This window comes from Tachysurus fulvidraco, chromosome 22, assembly GCF_022655615.1.
Source record: "Tachysurus fulvidraco isolate hzauxx_2018 chromosome 22, HZAU_PFXX_2.0, whole genome shotgun sequence".
Taxonomy (NCBI): domain Eukaryota; kingdom Metazoa; phylum Chordata; class Actinopteri; order Siluriformes; family Bagridae; genus Tachysurus; species Tachysurus fulvidraco.
Window position 1 is genome coordinate 17,482,665 of NC_062539.1, and position 18,660 is coordinate 17,501,324.

At 41.6% G+C, this 18,660-nt stretch overlaps 2 protein-coding genes across 5 annotated transcripts; both read left to right on the forward strand.

The window, feature by feature from the left end:
• Positions 1 to 118: 118 nt before the first annotated feature.
• cul3b (cullin 3b) lies at positions 119 to 10,633 on the forward strand. 3 transcript variants are annotated; one of them, XM_027162685.2, is made up of 16 exons: positions 119 to 413; positions 3,045 to 3,242; positions 3,414 to 3,527; positions 3,622 to 3,782; positions 3,915 to 4,029; positions 4,119 to 4,347; positions 4,437 to 4,582; positions 4,725 to 4,901; positions 6,189 to 6,359; positions 7,420 to 7,527; positions 7,651 to 7,775; positions 7,933 to 8,044; positions 8,339 to 8,473; positions 8,612 to 8,798; positions 8,953 to 9,098; positions 9,544 to 10,633. In XM_027162685.2, the coding sequence occupies exons 1-16, from the start codon at positions 351 to 353 to the stop codon at positions 9,673 to 9,675; spliced, it is 2,319 nt and encodes a 772-aa protein (XP_027018486.1). In that variant the 5' UTR covers positions 119 to 350; the 3' UTR covers positions 9,676 to 10,633. The 3 variants fall into 3 exon arrangements, with proteins under 3 accessions (XP_027018486.1, XP_027018487.1, XP_027018488.1); XM_027162686.2 differs by having other exon boundaries at positions 7,933 to 8,029; XM_027162687.2 differs by lacking the exon at positions 119 to 413 and adding an exon at positions 1,387 to 1,416.
• Positions 10,634 to 11,974: 1,341 nt separating this feature from the next.
• On the forward strand, positions 11,975 to 17,772 carry LOC113653196 (protein FAM124B). Of its 2 annotated transcripts, XM_047806732.1 has the most exons (4): positions 11,975 to 12,377; positions 13,264 to 13,295; positions 13,538 to 14,286; positions 15,615 to 17,772. In XM_047806732.1, the coding sequence occupies exons 2-4, from the start codon at positions 13,280 to 13,282 to the stop codon at positions 16,176 to 16,178; spliced, it is 1,329 nt and encodes a 442-aa protein (XP_047662688.1). In that variant the 5' UTR covers positions 11,975 to 12,377; positions 13,264 to 13,279; the 3' UTR covers positions 16,179 to 17,772. The 2 variants fall into 2 exon arrangements, with proteins under 2 accessions (XP_047662688.1, XP_027018459.2); XM_027162658.2 differs by lacking the exon at positions 13,264 to 13,295.
• Positions 17,773 to 18,660: the final 888 nt, after the last annotated feature.

Here is an 18,660-nt window from a genome sequence, read left to right on the forward strand (position 1 = left end):
TTACTCTACCCGTATTCCGTAATAAGTCCCGCCTCCTGTACTGTGATTGGTTGATCAGCCCGAGTGATTGCGGTGCTATTTTTTCGCATTTCAAACGCTAGCCAATGACGAGCCGGTTTACGGAATACGGGTGTGTTCGTGTTAGAACCGAACATCCGCCATCATCGCTCGGTGAAGCTTTAGTACAGCCGAGAAACCTGGTCGCTTGTCAACAATCCGAAGTGAAACTGATTTATAATTATTAGGAAGGTCAAGCGGAGGTTCATTATAGGCTGTACGAATTCATTCCCCTGTCCGGTTCAGGAGACGAGTTTCATGTGAACGCAGAGAAACCGGGGACAGAGACAAACATGTCAAATCTAAGCAAAGGCGGCACCAAAAAGGACACCAAGATGAGGATACGCGCTTTTCCTGTGAGTACTGACCGCTTACAGTGAGTGCCCAGGCGGCCGGGTCGTCACTCCCACACCGAGGCTTTAATCGGGGCCTGTCCGCGTTGTTCCACCGCCCAAAAAATAATGTCACAAATCCAAAAGCTGAATAATGTCATAAATGCAGAATTGATCCGAATCAGTGTATAAATACCGCGACGTTCATATTTCACTATCCGTTAGGTCACAATTCATATCTTTGGCCTTTATTAGTCACTTGTTTTATATCGAGATGACAACAAATGCTAGCTAGCGGCTAAACCAGCTAGCCGGCTAACGCTAGTCAACTAGCTACCGTTAGTTAGTTAGCGTTAGTTGATCAGATTCTGTCCCAGATTCCAGCTTAAAATGCCTCAGGATCAACCTCGAGCATTAACGTGAAGTGTTTACATTAAATATATTCTGTTTGGTGGATAATTAGTCAGCAGGACTAGTTAACGTTAGACTTAATGTTAGTTAGCCAGTTGACAGACCTTCAGCTAAGTCAGAGCGTTTCATCAAATCCTTTTGTTTTGACTCAATCTTTATTATTTTTACTCAAATCTGTCGTCGTTGCAGATCTAATTGACGCAAAGGGAATCGAACATTCAGTCATTAACGATTAAAACTGTCTGTTCTGAGGCTGAAACGGTTCTGATGTTTACAAAAGTTGTTTACTTGTAAACATTAATAAGGTTAAAGCGGCTTCTTTCATACCTACACGAGTCACTCAGACTTTAATAAAACGTGTAAAAAACATAATACGTGTTTAATCAGTGATGTGTTTCAGGGGGCAAGATTGAAACGTCCTCTAAAGCAAGAGGCAGGACACTAATAGTGTAAAAGATTCACAATAAGAATTCTACCATTTTGTGTTAGAATTAGAATCAGAATGTTTTGGCCGAGTGTGTTGACACGCTGTATTGTAGGACACGATCCCAGTAATATTTTGGCCAAATTCTAGGACAGACTGCGCAGTAACATCACCTACATGTCATATTATATGGTGATTTATTCTCTAATGAAAGTCAGATTGGGTTAATATCTTTTTTGTGTGTCATCATTGAGAATTATATTTGCAGCTGTTCTGTAAGTTTCATGTCCTTGTTTTGCCGTCCTGTCTTTCTGTCTTTGGTGGCTGTAAGATGAGTGTCGGTAAAGCAGCTAGGCTGAAAACGTTTGGGTTATTGGGATATCGATGGGTGACGTGGTAGTTTAGGGGTTAAGTTTAGGTGTTGGACTCCTGATCAGAAGTTTGTGAGTTTAAATCCCAGGACCACAAAGCTGCCACTCCTGGGCCCCTGAGCAAGGCCCTTAAACCTTTATTGCTCAGCTGTATAAATGAGAAAAATATAAGTCTCTCTGGATAAGAGCGTCTGCCAAATGCGTAAACGTCTCGCATGAAAAGCATACATTGTAGAAGAACCATAGTGCCATTGCAACGAAAGACATCTGACATAAAGATTTGCCGGTGTTATTTCTGACCCTAATATAAAAACAACCAATAGGATGATGGCAAAGGACTACATGGAAGTTACAGAATGGCAACAGATACGAATGGCGAATGAGTCAGAAAAATACTCTCTTTTTTTTTTTTTTTTTTTGCCTGAAGCTCACTTTAAAGAATGTTTCTGTTTGTGACCCCATGTTCTGCACGAGTCTGGATCACGCTGAACACTGGCTTAAGATACGTTTCTTGGGATTATCTTGTACTGTGTCTTATTTTTTATCAGATCAGTGCTTTTATAACTTTATAACTATATCAGTGCTTTATTTTATGGATGTAAAATGGAAATGCGACTGGCCAGGAGGTATTAATCGACTGAAAGTAGATCCAGTTACAGTTCAAATAACAGGATTATACGATTGTTTGTTCTAATACAATTTTGTTTCTGTGGTAACAACCTGCACGGGGGGCTCGTACAGTAGATGAGCTCTGTAATCGAAGAGTAATAACAAATAGTTATGGAAGGAGTCTCTGGTGTCAGTGCTTCAGAACAGTTGGCAGTTGTTGTGTTTTTCTTTGTAACATGACAAGTTGCATCGATTTGTCTTATCGGCTTCGAGAGAGAGAGAGAGAACGACTGTTTATATCTGCTATAAGGAAAGTCCCAACAGGTGCTAACTTGTTTGATGGAAGTTGCACAACATTAAACAAAAGCAGTTTAATGGTATGATGTGGTGTTAATTGCTGTAATTTAGTAAGACAATTTTAAATCACAAAACGGCTTTTCACAGATTTCCTAATTCATAATGTCTCGGCAGATCATCAGTGACTCGGAAGATTGAAATACCTTCGTTTTCTTTCACCTTTTTTTGCTTCTGTCATTTGTCGTTTTAATTTATTATTGGAATGTAAAGTCAGTAGAACAGGCCAAAAACAGTGCACGCTCTCAAGAAGCAAGTGTGTTTTGAGGTCAGTGACTTTACACCGAGTCACTTCAAGCTTCAGGAGTCATTTGGCATTTGATTCGACGCAATATCATTTAAATAACAAGCAATAATCTGTAAGATCTGTAGTGTTCATAATCATTTAGTTAGAATCGATTTGTTTCTTCAATCGCCCGATTAATTGTGAGCCTCTCCAACAAGTGTGTGCATATTCTTTTCATCTTTCTCCTGCTCACCTCTCAGATGACCATGGATGAGAAGTACGTCAACAACATCTGGGACCTCCTCAAGAACGCCATTCAGGAGATCCAGAGGAAGAACAACAGCGGCCTGAGCTTCGAGGAGCTGTACAGGAACGCCTACACCATGGTGCTGCACAAACACGGCGAGAAGCTCTACACGGGACTGCGAGAAGTCGTCACAGAGCATCTCATATACAAAGTAAGGAGGCAGAGATTCAACTGCATAAAGTGAGAAATGATGCAGGATGTTGTGTTCAGCAGGTCTGCAGCTGCTGTGGTTCAGCTGGATCAGCTTTTTTTTAGATCAACAGCTATAAAATGCACATTTGCACAAGCTCATTTCTTGAGACGCATCTTTTCTCACATGCAGGTACGGGAAGATGTTTTAAATTCACTGAACAACAACTTCCTGCAAACACTGAACCAAGCCTGGAACGACCACCAGACAGCCATGGTGATGATCCGAGATATTTTGATGTACATGGTGAGTCGAGCGTTCGGTCTCGGTTAACGTAGCCATGTCCTTTTGCTTTCTTTATGCACCGTCATCATGAGGGTAGTTTCTGTTGTTCTCACAGGATCGGGTGTACGTGCAACAGAACAACGTGGAGAACGTCTATAATCTAGGGCTCATCATATTCCGGGACCAAGTGGTCCGTTACGGGTGCATCAGGGATCACCTCAGACAGACGCTGCTGGACATGATCGCCCGGGAGAGGAAAGGCGAGGTGGTGGATCGGTAAGTTCTGTTCTTGCTTTTATTTAATTTTTATTGTGTAAGTTTTTTTTTTAAATGTTATTCCAGATGCAAGCTTATTTTTGCACGTCAACTACTTTGAGATCTAAATGATCAGTGTTTTGTCCTCATCAGGGGCGCCATACGTAACGCCTGCCAGATGTTGATGATCTTAGGCCTTGAAGGACGCTCTGTGTACGAGGAGGACTTTGAAGCCCCGTTTTTAGAAATGTCTGCAGAATTTTTCCAGGTTTGTTTCCATCAATTCATAACCATGAGACTTTCAGGCGAAGTTCTGCGGATAGCTGATCAGTCTTTGTCTTTTCTCGATGGCATCAGATGGAAAGTCAAAAGTTTTTGGCGGAGAACAGCGCGAGTGTGTACATAAAGAAGGTGGAGGCGCGGATCAACGAGGAGATCGAACGAGTGATGCACTGTCTGGATAAGTCAACAGAGGAGCCCATCGTGAAGGTGGTGGAGCGAGAGCTCATCTCAAAGCACATGAAGACCATCGTGGAGATGGAGAATTCGGGGCTCGTCCACATGCTGAAGAACGGCAAGACAGAAGGTGCGGTTGTGAGAAACGGATGGCTTTCTGTTTGTTTTTTGTTTTGTTTTTTTAATATACAATGACCCGTTTTAATTGTGTTCGTTTAGACCTGGCGTGCATGTATAAGCTGTTCAGTCGGGTGCCAAACGGTCTGAAGACCATGTGTGAGTGTATGAGCGCCTACCTGAGGGAGCAGGGCAAAGCGCTGGTGTCTGAAGAGGGAGAGGGCAAGAACCCAGTGGACTACATCCAGGTACCCTCAACCTCCCTAAATCATGATTTTGGATAAAAGAGAAAAATGAAAATTTTGTCCTCATGAGCCTTTTGCGCTCTCTCTCTCTCTCTCTCTCTCTCTCTCTCTCTCTCTCTTTCTCTCTCTCTCTCCTCTGGTTTAGGGCTTGCTGGACCTGAAGTCGCGCTTTGACCGCTTTCTACTGGAGTCCTTTAATAACGATCGCTTGTTCAAGCAGACCATCGCAGGTGACTTTGAATACTTCCTGAACTTGAATCCCCGCTCACCCGAGTACCTCTCCCTCTTCATCGACGACAAACTAAAGAAGGGCGTGAAAGGGGTGAGTCACCTGTTCGTTTCTCTCCGCACTTGGTTTCTTTTCGTTCGTCACCAATAAGGATAAAACGTACGCGTGTTGGTTTATAGGACACCGTATGATGACGAAGCAGTTTTGTGTGCCACTCGCCTAGACTAAGCCATGAAACCGCTGTGTAAGGCTGGCATTTATAAGGAAGTTTCTGCACACGTTTCCGTTTTTAATACAGACGAGACGTGTGAACAGGATTCTTTCTCGTTTTCAGCCAAATTCCAGTCAGACCTTTTCAATCACTTATTTATAGCAAGTTACAACATGCACAAAACTAACCTAAACATGACTACAGGGGATTCAGTGGTTATATGTCGTCTAACATGTTTAATTAGTAATAGTTCACCTGATTTTATATACACATGTGCTCATTTTGTATCAGCATTTTCATGAATCTCTGTCTGTGTCTCTCTCTCTGTCTGTGTCTCTCTCTCTGTCTGTGTCTCTCTGTCTGTCTGTCTCTCTCTGTCTCTCTCTCTCTGTCTGTCTCTGTCTCTCTCTCTGTCTGTGTCTCTCTCTCTCTCTCTGTCTGTGTGTGTCTCTCTCTCTGTCTGTGTGTGTCTCTCTCTCTGTCTGTGTCTCTCTCTGTCTGTGTCTCTCTCTCTCTCTGTCTGTCTCTCTCTCTCGGTCTGTGTCTCTCTCTCTCGGTCTGTGTCTGTCTGTCTCTCTCTCTGTCTCTGTCTCTCTCTCTGTCTGTGTCTCTCTCTTTCTCTGTCTCTGTCTGTCTTTTTGTCTGTCTGTGTCTCTCTCTGTCTCTTTGTCTGTCTCTCTCTCTCTCTGTCTGTCTGTCTGTCTCTCTCTGTCTCTCTCTGTCTCTCTCTGTCTTGCTCTGTCTCTCTCTGTCTCTTGCTGTCTCTCTCTGTCTCTGTCTCTCTCTGTCTCTTGCTCTGTCTCTCTCGCTCTGTCTATTTGTCTGTCTCTCTCTCTGTCTGTCTGTCTCTCTCTCTGTCTCTCTCTTTCTCTGTCTCTCTGTCTTTTTGTCTGTCTGTGTCTCTGTCGCTCTCTCTCTCTCTCTGTCTGTCTCGCTCTCTCTCTCTCTGTCTGTCTCGCTCTCTCTGTCTCGCTCTCTCTCTCTGTCTGTCTCGCTCTCTCTCTCTGTGTCTGTCTGTCTCTCTCTCTCTCTCTCTCTGTCTCTCTCTCTGTCTGTCTCTCACTCTGTCTCTCTCTTCCTTTCTGTCTCTCTCACTCTTATTCTTTCTCTCACACTCTCTCTCTCTCTGTCTGTCTCTGTTTCTCTCTCTCTCTCTCTCCCCCACACAGTTGACAGAGCAAGAGGTGGAATCGATCCTGGATAAAGCGATGGTGCTGTTCCGGTTCATGCAGGAAAAGGACGTATTCGAGCGTTATTACAAACAACATCTGGCCAGGAGGCTCCTAACCAATAAAAGCGTCTCTGACGATTCAGAAAAGAACATGATCTCAAAGCTAAAGGCATGTGTCACAGAGCTCACGTCACCTGCCATGTCATCATTAAGCCTCCAAAATCTGTTATGTTTACAAAATTTCTACCAATCTATCTGAGAGATCTGCAAAATATCTCCAGAACAAGTGAATGTTTGTGGGATTTATTTATACAGAACGATCATTGTTACAAGCAGAGGAACTGATTTAGGACCCGATGTATATTTTAAAGGTATTTCATCCGTTCAGTTAGAAACCAGAAGGAATTACGTCGCCGCTGTACCTAAGACTGTTTACACAAACGAGTTGTGCCGCATTTAGGGCCTCGTGGTGAGTGATTTGCTCACACCGCTGCATTAAGTACCGACTGCTATTCATTTGACAATTTCTTTTGTTTGCAGTTTCAATTGACAAAGAAACCTGCATTTCTCCTTCTGATCATATCACCTTCTTCTTAAATTATTCAGCTCTCCTCCTTTTAAATGCAGCATCTTTAACGTATTAGTTCCTGTTCACACTTGTGCCCTTCCCGATCCTGTTTAAACTAGGCAACAGCTTCGAGGCAGGTTTTAAACCCCTTCTGATTAAATGACGTTAAATTCCAGTGTAAAATTGCACGTCTGAATAGGGATTAGGATAATTGCCGTAAGTCTGGTCTTGTTGTATTTACACAAAGCAGGATTTTGGATGATTCGGGTATTAAAGTGTCCTCTTTAGACTTAAAGAGAATAAACTACATTTATAGCAGCAGGTCGAGTTGTTGGCTCGTAGCTCCGAGGTCCCTCGTTTTATCCCGATTCCCTGTTCAGCTTTTCTTGTTCACAAATATATATAAAAAACAGCATTTCGACTTCACTTTCGTGTGTGTTTCAATATACAGAATTCTATTGTGGTTCTAGAGCTTTGTGCAGTCTATATAATAGACTACAAATGTAATTAAGGCCTTAATTAAGGTGCCATTTAGTGTTCTGGGGGGGGTGTCAGTTTCACTGCCAGACCGCATTAGCTTACTTGAGCGAATGAAAATGACATGGACGGGACAGGCTGCATGTTCTAATCAGGGCATCTCCATATGACCGCTAATTTGCAGACGGAGTGCGGCTGTCAGTTCACATCCAAACTAGAAGGCATGTTCAGGGACATGAGCATCTCAAACACAACCATGGATGAGTTTCGCCAACACCTACAGTCAACAGGGGTAAGAAAAAGAACCCATAACAGCTCTAACGGGACACCACATTGGGTTCCAAACGGTTAGGTTTATGTACCGCTCCTGAATACCCTGAAAACCCACTACCCTGTTTTACCTGCTCTTTCCCAGGTGTCTTTGGGTGGTGTCGACCTGACGGTGAGGGTGTTAACGACAGGCTACTGGCCCACTCAGTCAGCTACGCCCAAATGCAACATCCCCCCTTCTCCCAGACATGCGTTTGAGGTTTTCAGAAGGTGCATTGATCGTTGTCGTTAACCATAAAAACATCTTGTGCAACTTAAATTTAAGTGCTTAAAATAATGAATAGCCTTGGTTACAACTTTTTAATACAGTTAACTCAGGGAGCTAAGATGAGCGTATTTATTTATATCTGACCTTTTTTTCCTGTAGGTTTTATTTGGCCAAGCACAGTGGTCGGCAGCTCACACTGCAGCACCACATGGGCTCAGCAGACCTCAACGCTACTTTCTATGGGCCGATCAAAAAGGTATTAGTATCAGTAGTAAGTCAAGACCATCTAGTATTGGTTATACTTTAATATTTAACATATTATTTCGAACGCATTTAGATATCACTCTTAAACCTGTTTGTCGATTTTCTGCTTTTGAACTCAGTAGCGTTTTCGCTCTAGTTTGCTGTTTATTCTGCATGCTTTTCTACATAAGATCCTACCCTATTTAAATGTGCATCTTCATCTTAGATTATCTATGGCTTTTCTTTTACAACTTGCATGGTGGTGGGAAAAAACGATAGCATTCTTTATATGGGAACGTATCCTCTTCCTCTCCTTCGCTAGGAGGACGGCTCGGACGTGGGCGTGGGCGGCGCTCAGGTGACGGGCTCCAACACCAGAAAGCACATTCTCCAAGTGTCCACCTTTCAGATGACCATCCTTATGCTCTTCAACAACAGAGAGAAGTTCACCTTTGAGGTATTTTCTACGAACGTTCATGCGCCGTAAAGCAATGCGGTCGTTTCAAAACACAGTAAACGTTCAGCCCAGTAACAACGTTTAAATATATTCGATGAATTGAAAGACACTTAAAGGAAACGAACCTCTTTGTCGCAGGAAATCCAGCAGGAGACGGACATCCCGGAGCGAGAGCTGGTGCGAGCGCTGCAGTCTCTGGCCTGTGGGAAGCCAACGCAGCGAGTGCTCACCAAGGAGCCCAAATCTAAGGAGATCGAGAATGGCCATGTGTTTACAGTCAATGACCAGTTCACCTCCAAACTTCACAGAGTAAAGATCCAGACAGGTACAGAAAACTCTTAAAGATGAACAGATAGATGGTATCAGAAAAGATACCTCGACTTCAAGGACCTTAGAATACGCCTAAAAACTGTGTTTGGGAAACATTATCCACATGGTTCGGATCCACAAGCCTCACGCCATTTGTGTTCGGTTTGCAGTTGCTGCTAAACAGGGTGAATCAGACCCTGAGAGGAAAGAGACGAGGCAGAAAGTGGACGACGACAGGAAGCACGAGATCGAAGCAGCCATCGTTCGCATCATGAAGTCCAGAAAGAAGATGCAGCACAATGTGCTAGTAGCAGAGGTATGATCAATAAGTGCATGTATTAAAGGCTCAGGAATCACCACTATAATGAGACCCTGACCCTTTCTAAGCAGGTCTAAGCACCAAAGGTTTCATTGCGTTTAATTATTAAAGACTACGAAATGAATAGGAGAAGAGATTCGTCCCACAATGGGGAAATTTCTCAACGAATAAAATACATGTATGTTCTGTTAAAAGAGTAACTAAATAATAGTAACTCTGCTTCAGGTCGAGTCATATCACACAGCCACGTGGTTAGTGTCACAGCCTGACGCCGACCGTCCTTAATTCCACCGTTTTTTGATGTCTGATTAAATCGCTACCGTTTCAACACGTGTTTATATCGAATGCGCTTTTCGAAGTGAGATTTTAAAGCGGCCGTGTGTGACTGTGTATGGCTTAATATATTCATACGGAATAACAGATGTCTGTTCTGTCTCTTCAGGTCACTCAGCAGTTACGGGCACGATTCCTCCCAAGTCCTGTGGTTATTAAAAAACGCATCGAAGGACTTATCGAGCGGGAATACTTGGCAAGAACGCCAGAAGACCGCAAAGTGTACACTTACGTAGCATAAATGTGGCATGAATTTCAAATGAAACCTGGTGTGGAATAAGAGAGAGCGTGAGAGTGTTATTTTTGGGACTTGATCACGAGCATGAACTGGGAGGTTTTTTGTGTTTAGGTTTTTTTTTTTGGTCGTCTTTTTTCTTCATCGCTACTGGGGGAAAACTGAGAAGTTAACCTTTAACCTTCTGTACGGACTCATTTTAAAAAGTTCTTAGCGATTCACACAGAAGCCTTTCAAAGCCTCCAGGGAGCTGGATGAGATTCAGCTCGGGCTCGCAGACGAAGTGTCCGTCTCTGTTAGAGAACTGTGTTGGCCTGTAAACCTGAACCCAGTACAACAGAAGTGCCCAAATAAACCAGGAACGAGGACTTGAGCATGGGACGCATTCCGGAGACCAATCAGACTACAGTGAAATATATATATATATATAAACCTATAAACCCCACATTTATTTTTGTTCTTTATTTTTCTCCCCTCCATGTCGGTGTAAACGTGTTTGTGGTCCGTGGCACCATGTTGGTTGTACAGGTTTAACCTTCGCCTGCCTGCAGAAGATTTTAAAAAACGGAGGCTGGGTATCAGAGAGCCATATTAGTTGCTTTGGAGCATGCTTTTTTGACAAGGGGTGAAATAACTCTTTCAAGGTTTCTAAAAGAAATGGTTTGGTTGTATCTTTGTTTTAAATTTTCATATTTGGCCTCGCCAAATGTACATTTAAATATTAGCGTTTTTTTTTTTTTGTAGGGTCCTTCTGATGCAGTTCCATTATAGTTTTTTTTTTTCTTCTTTTTTTTTCTTCTTCTTTCTTTTGGCAGCAGAAGGAACTTCTGGAGCATCGTGTCGAAACGTGTACAAATTGTAAAATAATTGTTATTGTACTCGCTGAAGTGGACTGTACAGGGCCTTGTTTTCATCATTGTTAAATGTAGAAAAAGGAGTTAAAATAAATGGATTTGCTGCTTCAGGTCATCTTTTGCTTTCTAATGATGCGCCTACACAATTCCAGATCGAAGCAGTTTTAGGCAGGAAAAAAGAAATAAGGGTGAAAAAAAAAAATAGTTTGAAAAGCTGCAAAAGGAGGAATTTAAAGTTTTGCCATAAAATCTACCAGACATGCAAATGAAGCCTTTTTACAACTGAAATTCTGCCAACTTCTGCTGATGTGAAAAAAAAAAGTGATCAAACTGTTATAAAGCAACCGGAAATTGACATCATTTTGCTTCTTCCACTGCTAATCTTAACGTTATAATATTTAAGTTGTTTTTAAACGTGTGCTAATGTGAGTTCTAACCTACTAAATTTAAATTATTTTGCCATAAGTTTATGCCATTTATTTTCCGTCTATGTTCAGTATTGTCACTGCATTAAATCTTGCGAACATTTAATAATTCATTATTTAATAAAGAATAATTTACAAGATTAAACTCAAATTTTGTTTGGACTAATTTTATTAATGCTTGATTTTTAGTAAAGAATAAGAATTGATCGTCAGTTACACATAACTACTGTATGTAGTGTGTGTTATAGGCTAAAATAATAATTATAATACATATGGGGATGAAGAGCACGTTCATCTTCATTAACGTCTTACATCAGAGCGCTTAGTGGAGAAATTATTGCTAACAACAGATGAATACGGAGGTGTCAATTTTTCCAAATGACTTCAGCGAGGTTAATGAAATGCAGTATGGACTCACATACATGTGTTTTGACCAAAGCTTCCACTGCTTCTACACTGGATTTGTCATTAATGTGATATTGAATAAGGATGAGCTTGGTGGCTTATTGGTTTCGATTTCTACCTCTGCCCTCTTTATGGAGCTTGCTCGATGGGTCCTCCATCTTGTGCCCCAAGTCAAATGGGATGGGCTTCGGTTTTCCTGTGAAACAAGTGATATCTAACATCACTGGTAAATTGCCGGTAAACCTCGTGACACTAATCTTGTGTGTTTGAGAGACCTGGAAATGCCACCGTATCGTCTTCCTCTGACTTTAGTGCAGTAAGCAATTGAGGACACGTTCTTAGAAAAATACTCCACCGAATAGCAAATGAGTGGCAGGATGACGACGTGTAACACAGAGCATGTGAAGTGTCTGTTGGTGGACTTTTCCTTTAATAGGAAAAAAGGACATGATGTCATGAACAGGGGCATCGGTCATTAGTTCGAATTCCGGGTCCCACCATGTAAGATGCCCCTGTTCATGACATCATGACACCATGTCCTCGTGACATTATGACACCATGACGTCATGTCCTCGTGACGTCATGTCGTTATGTCCTCATGACGTCATGTCCTCAGTACCATCTGTGGGGTCTTTTGTGTTAATCCAGTAACAGCATGACGACCACCTGCTCTAAATAAAGACTGCATTCTAATTCACAGACACTCACTATAGAGCTTCCTACTACATTTTTGAGCTGTTGTGTATTTTGTAAGCTGTTAGTCTTGTTTGGGGATTTAAACATTATTTTATTACAGTAATAAAGCTGAGTTCCATGACGCTGCCGCTAGGCGGCGCCAAAGCGCCCCGAACAGGCAGCCAGCAGGCAGAACAACAGCGCGGTGAAATTCCACAATGGAAACCTTAAGTCTCTCTCGATGGGAATTTAGATGAAAATAAAATGCTGAAATAATTCTACACAGATCTTTTATTCCTCACAAGAGCGTGGAGGATGGAAACACGGCCTCTGGAGCCCAAACCGCAGGGTGAGTTAGCCGAACAATGCTAACAGTTTGTGTTGATATCGGTCACTTTGGATACGTCTTAAATTCCACACTTGAGCACTAAATAGTGTGTAAAAAAAAGCTCCGGCTGACGGAGACGCTCCACTGGAGACATTCACACTGTTTAGTGCGACAGTATGCGCTTTCTGGACGCAGCCTTTGTTTGTGCTCTCTAAGCTGGAGACCGTTAAATATATTGTAAATAACTGAGTCGACTCAAAGAGTCGAGTGAACGTGCAATATTACTCGGAGTGTTGTCGTGTTGTGTTTAACTAAATAACTATGTGAAAAGTGTTTTAGCCTCCTCCAAACGCCGAGTATCTTTTTATCCGTGTAAAACATGGAATTCTGGATTAAATTGATAAATAGTCCACACGTTCTTCATTGTGAATATAATATCACTAAGAACCATAAATTGTGTCGGATGTTGAACGCTGCTCAAGAGTCATTTAAACCTGCGGTTCGTTTGAGTAAAAGTAGAAATAATGAAAATTTAGCATCTAAAAAATCCACTTGAGCTAAAATACATTATAAAGTTTACTTAAGCATGAAAACTAGCCTTACTATAAAGTGTGAAAAAGGAGATCCATGATTAATAAGTGTTTTTTTCCTCTTAGTTTCTGTACATCATTTACATATAAAACACGTCAATGGGTTTATTACGGTTTAATTGTCCCCTAATTGTCCCCTAATCAGCCGTCTGGGACTGGTTTCCTTCAGTGCATGTAGAGGAGAAACATGTAGAGACACAAAAGACATTATCTCAAATTATCCTCCTTTTAAATTGACATTATTCGTCACAATTCCCTTTTTTCTCTCCCTAAATTCTTGGCTTTAATCTTAACTTAGACTTTTTTCTCTTTTTTAGATCAGACTGCAGCAAAATGTCTTGCAGTAGCAGTGAGTACAATAATCGTGCATTACTATAATATCGCATTACATATTTCAAATATTTCAGCCTTTTTAAACTCATTTCATTTCCAAAACCCTTCCTTTTTTTGGCCTCTGCATGTTTCTGCCTCTTGTAATATGGAAACAGCCTCATGGCAAGTCGGGCTCAGGACCCTTTTTAATGTTTTTATCATTTTAAGAAATACTGTAGCACTTCTTCTTCTCTTCTCTTCCTCTGCTGACCCACCTAGTTGACCTCATGACGCGTGATCCCCTACCTGTCGCCATACACCTGCTGGCCAACCCGGGTGACTCTCTCCTCCTTCAGCACACACTCGATCGCCTGCTTGATTGGGTGTGTCCTGGCTTGCGCCTCTTCCATGTGTCCGAACGCGCTTGCCCGGTACGCGAGTACACCCGTGCTCACTTGTGCCCGCCAACCAGCTACCCATCTCTAGCTGTCACCTTTTTCCTGCACGAGTCCTATGGTGAAGAACGCATCCTCAGGGTCCTTGACTTCCTCCAGCGCCCACCCTGGCAGTACCACCACACTGAGAATGGCCACGCGAGTTCTGACGCCATGCTCCGACCATACATGCTGCCTGGAAGAGATTTCTACAGTCTCGGCCCTGGCATGCCAGTGTGGGCTGTGCGTCCGGTGCACTGCGGAGGTGAAGTGCTGCGTGTGACTCTACACAGTGGGCATGAGATCTTCGATGATGCTGTGAGACTTTATGAGACCGTGCTGCGTTTGAGAGCTGAGGAGCAGAAAGCTGGGTTTTGTTGGTTTACCTTGCTGAAAGAGAGGACTTTCAGTCTGCAGCTAGCACTCAAGCAGTTGGCACCTGGCGTGAGGGTGGAGACGTGCCACTCTTCTGTGCTGCAGTTCAGGGTGGGTGAGATCGGCCAGCTTGTGCCCCTACTGCCCAACCCGTGCTCACCTATCAGTGCCACTCGCTGGCAGACGGAGGATCTGGACGGTAGCAAGATCCTCTTTCAGGTAAGTGGCAGGAATTGCCGGGCCATACAATGGCATGATATATTTGTCATGTTTGAAATATGCTCTTGACTTCTTATTTTTAAAATACATGATCAAAATTTCTTAAAGCACATGCTATGAAGTCACTATGAAGTTACTTTATACTTTAATATACCACTGAATTATCCTATTACCTTATTACTAACAGTATAAACTGCACCAGCTACAAATATTACTGCCTTTCTTTCGAGTCACCTGACCATTCGTTTGCTCTTAGTGTAAAATTTACATTGAGGAACATCTTCCCCTTCCAACTTGTTTTGTTTCCAACACCAAATAATCACCTCGAAAGCAGATGAGAGCAGAAACTTGATCAGTTTTTCTTCTGAAATGTAAATATGCAGTATTTAAATATCCAGTATATCTGGCATAAGGGTTTTCCCTTGAAACTCTGTTGGGTTTTGGTACTGGGACGAGCTTCCAAGAAGCAATTCTAAGAGACTCAAGAGGCCCAAAAGGCTGAATGCTATGAAACATAATTAACAACCAGGGTAGTCAATCTGTAGGGATAAAGCTCCCGTCGTTTCCTTTGATTCGGTCTCGTGGTCACGGCATTCCCTGATGGAAAAAAGAAATGTGTGTGCTGGAAACTAATCGAGACCACCGTAGGAACTGAAACTGCACCAAGTTTTTAAAAAAAAAATTAACAAAAGTACATTTCAAGATGGATAACCACCACAAACCTCAACGACCTGGACGCTATTCTGTTAGCGGCTTTTTCCCCAGGCCTGATTTACTCAACGCTCTTTTTGAAGTAGACTTCAAATGGCTTGGTGTCATTAGCGTCATCGTAATAAATAGTCTGATTGATACAGATTTTTTATTAAACTGTGAACAATCTCTGAAATTGTTTTCACACATTCATACACTTCATATTCAGTTAATTCACCTTTTAGTTCTGTGCATAAGTCTAACATTAATCACATCACTTCTAAAAAAAAAATTTTCTTTTATTTTGTATTTACTGGCTTATAAGCGAGGTGCTGAGATGCCACGTGACTTGTTACGTGTTGTCTCACGTTATTTTCCCAGCTGAAAAGTGACCTTTTTATTTATAAAAATATATATATTTAATCAATTGTATTTAAGGCAACAGTTTTTTTTTATCATGCTTATCTAGAACAGAGCCGCTCTATAATGTTTACTTCAGACATGAATCACAAGGTGTGTATAGGTTTAAAAGAAGGATTGATGGGAATAAAATCATACTCACAACTGTCTGAGATTTAATAAGAGAACAATATATTTGTACTTTAAACCCACATTTTTTATATGCACATGTTTTCTAGGTCAAAGGAGGAACTCAGCCGCAGAGGCTCTTCACGTCCGCTTTTCCCCTAAGCTGCCCTGCTCTTCCTTCTAGATCGCTGTTAAAGTGTCCTGTTCCAATCTCAGCCTCATCGGGCACCAGGCTGTGCCAGTATAAAGAGCGTGGTCTGGGTAGTGCTGCTGGATCGCACAGATTGGCAGGAGGTGCCACGGAGAGCTTTGGGTCCAGCAGTGCTTGCAGTACTCCTCCTGGCAGCTCCTGCTACTCATCCCAGTGCAGCAGCCCTGCGCTTTTATCCATCAATCCCTTTGAGTCAGTTGTGCCCTCTGGTGCATCTGCTTCTCACCACGTACTGGAGGAGGAGGAGAAGGAGGAAGAGAATGAACCAGAGACAAACGTAGACACAGGCTGTGCTGTCAATATACAGAGACCTGCTCTGGACACACTAGCAAGAGATCTGAGACGCTGCCTACCAGAGGTCCAGAGAGTGTGGGCTGGATCAGAAGGACAGAGACTTTCAGACCACGTGGCAGCACAGAGTCTCATTCAGGAGCAAAAACAAGTGGATGAGTTTTTTATCTGAGTCTTTGTCTCACATTGTAATGTAATTAATTAGGGCTGTAACAAGCTGGTACTGAGTCTCCATATTACAGAGAGCCGGGTTTGTTCAGCATGAAACTAGTTCTGCTTTATGCTGCATCCCAATTTGTCTTCATATTCCATGCACAAAACGTATGCACACATTTTTAGTGAAGAAACAGGATGTATTTGGGACACAGACACGTCACGGAACGGAAGAAAACGTTAAACTATATAACTTAATATCCCTTGATTTCTAAAAATGACTGGAGACGCATCACAGACGTTACACCAGTCGCCATATTGTAAATATGATCCGAACTGTCCACAGAAAACCTACTGCAAACACTAGACTGTCTGAGCGTCTTGGGATACCTGTATTAGTCGTACCGTAGTTTGGGACACACTAAATCTAATCTCGGGTGCATAGCAGGCAAACTGGGATCTAGCATGTCACTATCAGCTCTCACAGACTCACAGTAGATCAGAAAAGAATCAAAATGAGTTACTGTCTATAACCAAGACCGAGATATTATATCTAAAAGGGATAAAGTGGCGTCCCTGGATTTTATAAACATGATATAATTATAATCACGATATAATTAATGGAGTCAGGATGTTTTGGCATGTGGAGTCTGTCCAGTTTAGAAGGATGCGGTCTGATCCTGCTTCATTATACTCAGAGACGAAAGAGCTCCAAATATTTACAGAGAGCGTTTTAGGAACCGGTCACAAAAAGGTTCGGCCATTTGTCCTGCATGAACGTCTGCGTTCTGTCGCGAAGGATAGCGTTGACCGGTCAGTATCATAATCTCTTTATATGGTCAAAGCAAAGGAAGAGTGAAGATCAGGAAATAAGCAGGAATTAATCCCAATTATAATCATAGACATAAGAGTCTGAAGGTTTAGAGGCTGAAAGTTTGGTGATTTCTGCTTAAAGTCACCTCTTAAAGCAACTTTACTTCACTGTAAAATTCTTTCTTTCAGCAGGGAAATCAACAGATCGTACAGTTCTTGATTTAAATAGAGACATAAAAAACAAGCTTATGGTGTAATTAGAATCACTAAAAGATCCTTACATCTGATATTATTTTAATCACACAATCCAGAACATTCTCTAAAGTCACTTCAGCTCACAGGAAGGAATAAAACACGTCGAGGGATTCCGGTACAGGAAAATAATCAGAGATGGGATTCGACCCGACGGGAAAAAAAAGGGAAATTACAGTTTACATCCTTTTTATTCTTTATCCATTAATAGTTACATTTAATCTCGTGAAACACGTGTTATTGCTGGTAATCACAGAGATAAACGAGTCATTACCTCACCAGCTATTACTTCATTAACAACTCACTGAAACGAACTAAACAAATAAATCGTCCTCGTCTAAAAGTGACTCTGGAAAGAAAAACCTGAGAATCTTTTGTAGAAATATTAAATCTCTCTTTTCTCTCTTGTGTTACTTTCTTAAATAAATAGCGTAAAATTCTCTATTATTAGGCTTTAGAGATTATGTGGAGTTTCCCTGTGAAATAGTTGGTGTAGTTGGTGAAGCAGCTACGCTGTGAACCGAATAAATCTGTTGTTTGGTGTTTTATTATTATTATTATTATTATTATTATTATTATTATTATTATTATTAATTTACAAACACAAACCTGTATCTAAAAGAATTGACTCAGTATTGTACTGTAGATAATAAAGAGCTGCAAGATTTGCAGCATAAATTGTACTCTAGTAAGATATTAATATTGTATTTAAAATGAGCTGGAAAGCATTAAATAATTTTTGTTTCTTTATAATTTGGGTTAAATATTTGTGTTATCGAATTATTTCACACTATTACATTAAATCACTCATTTTCAAACAAGATGGACAAAAAAAATCCGAATAAAACCTGAACCGTGTTTTAGATCACTTACACTTAGTTCCTTCAAACGAAACTCTGGACTTCATTTCATTCATTTTTCACTTCTACTCATCCGTGTAAAGCGACTCGTAGCCAAACCTCTGATCCGACTTCACTTTCTTCTGATGTTAAAGTACAAAAAAAGATCATTTTGTACCAATAATCTGAACTTTGCTGTGCTGTTTTGATATCCAGCAATGTTCATTTTGCAGTAATTAGAAGGTCCTGTATGGGACCCAGTAATGAGCTGGTATTAAACTGGGACCCAGTAATGAGCTGGTTATGAACACTGCTTTTTTCTTAGTGTTATGGGACAGCTTAGGTCTGTTTCACTGTTCAGCCACTTTACTATGAGACATGCACGAGATTCAAGTCTTCATGAAAATACTTCTGGTAGGTCTGAGCTTCCCAGGTACACACGCACACACACACACACACACACACACACACCAGCCCAAAATGCAACCTATTATCATTGTTATGTGTTTTACGCCAGATAGAGCTATGATGATGATGATGATGAAGATTATGATTATAACCACTTTCATTAAAGCTATTTCTTACATTAATGTAAAG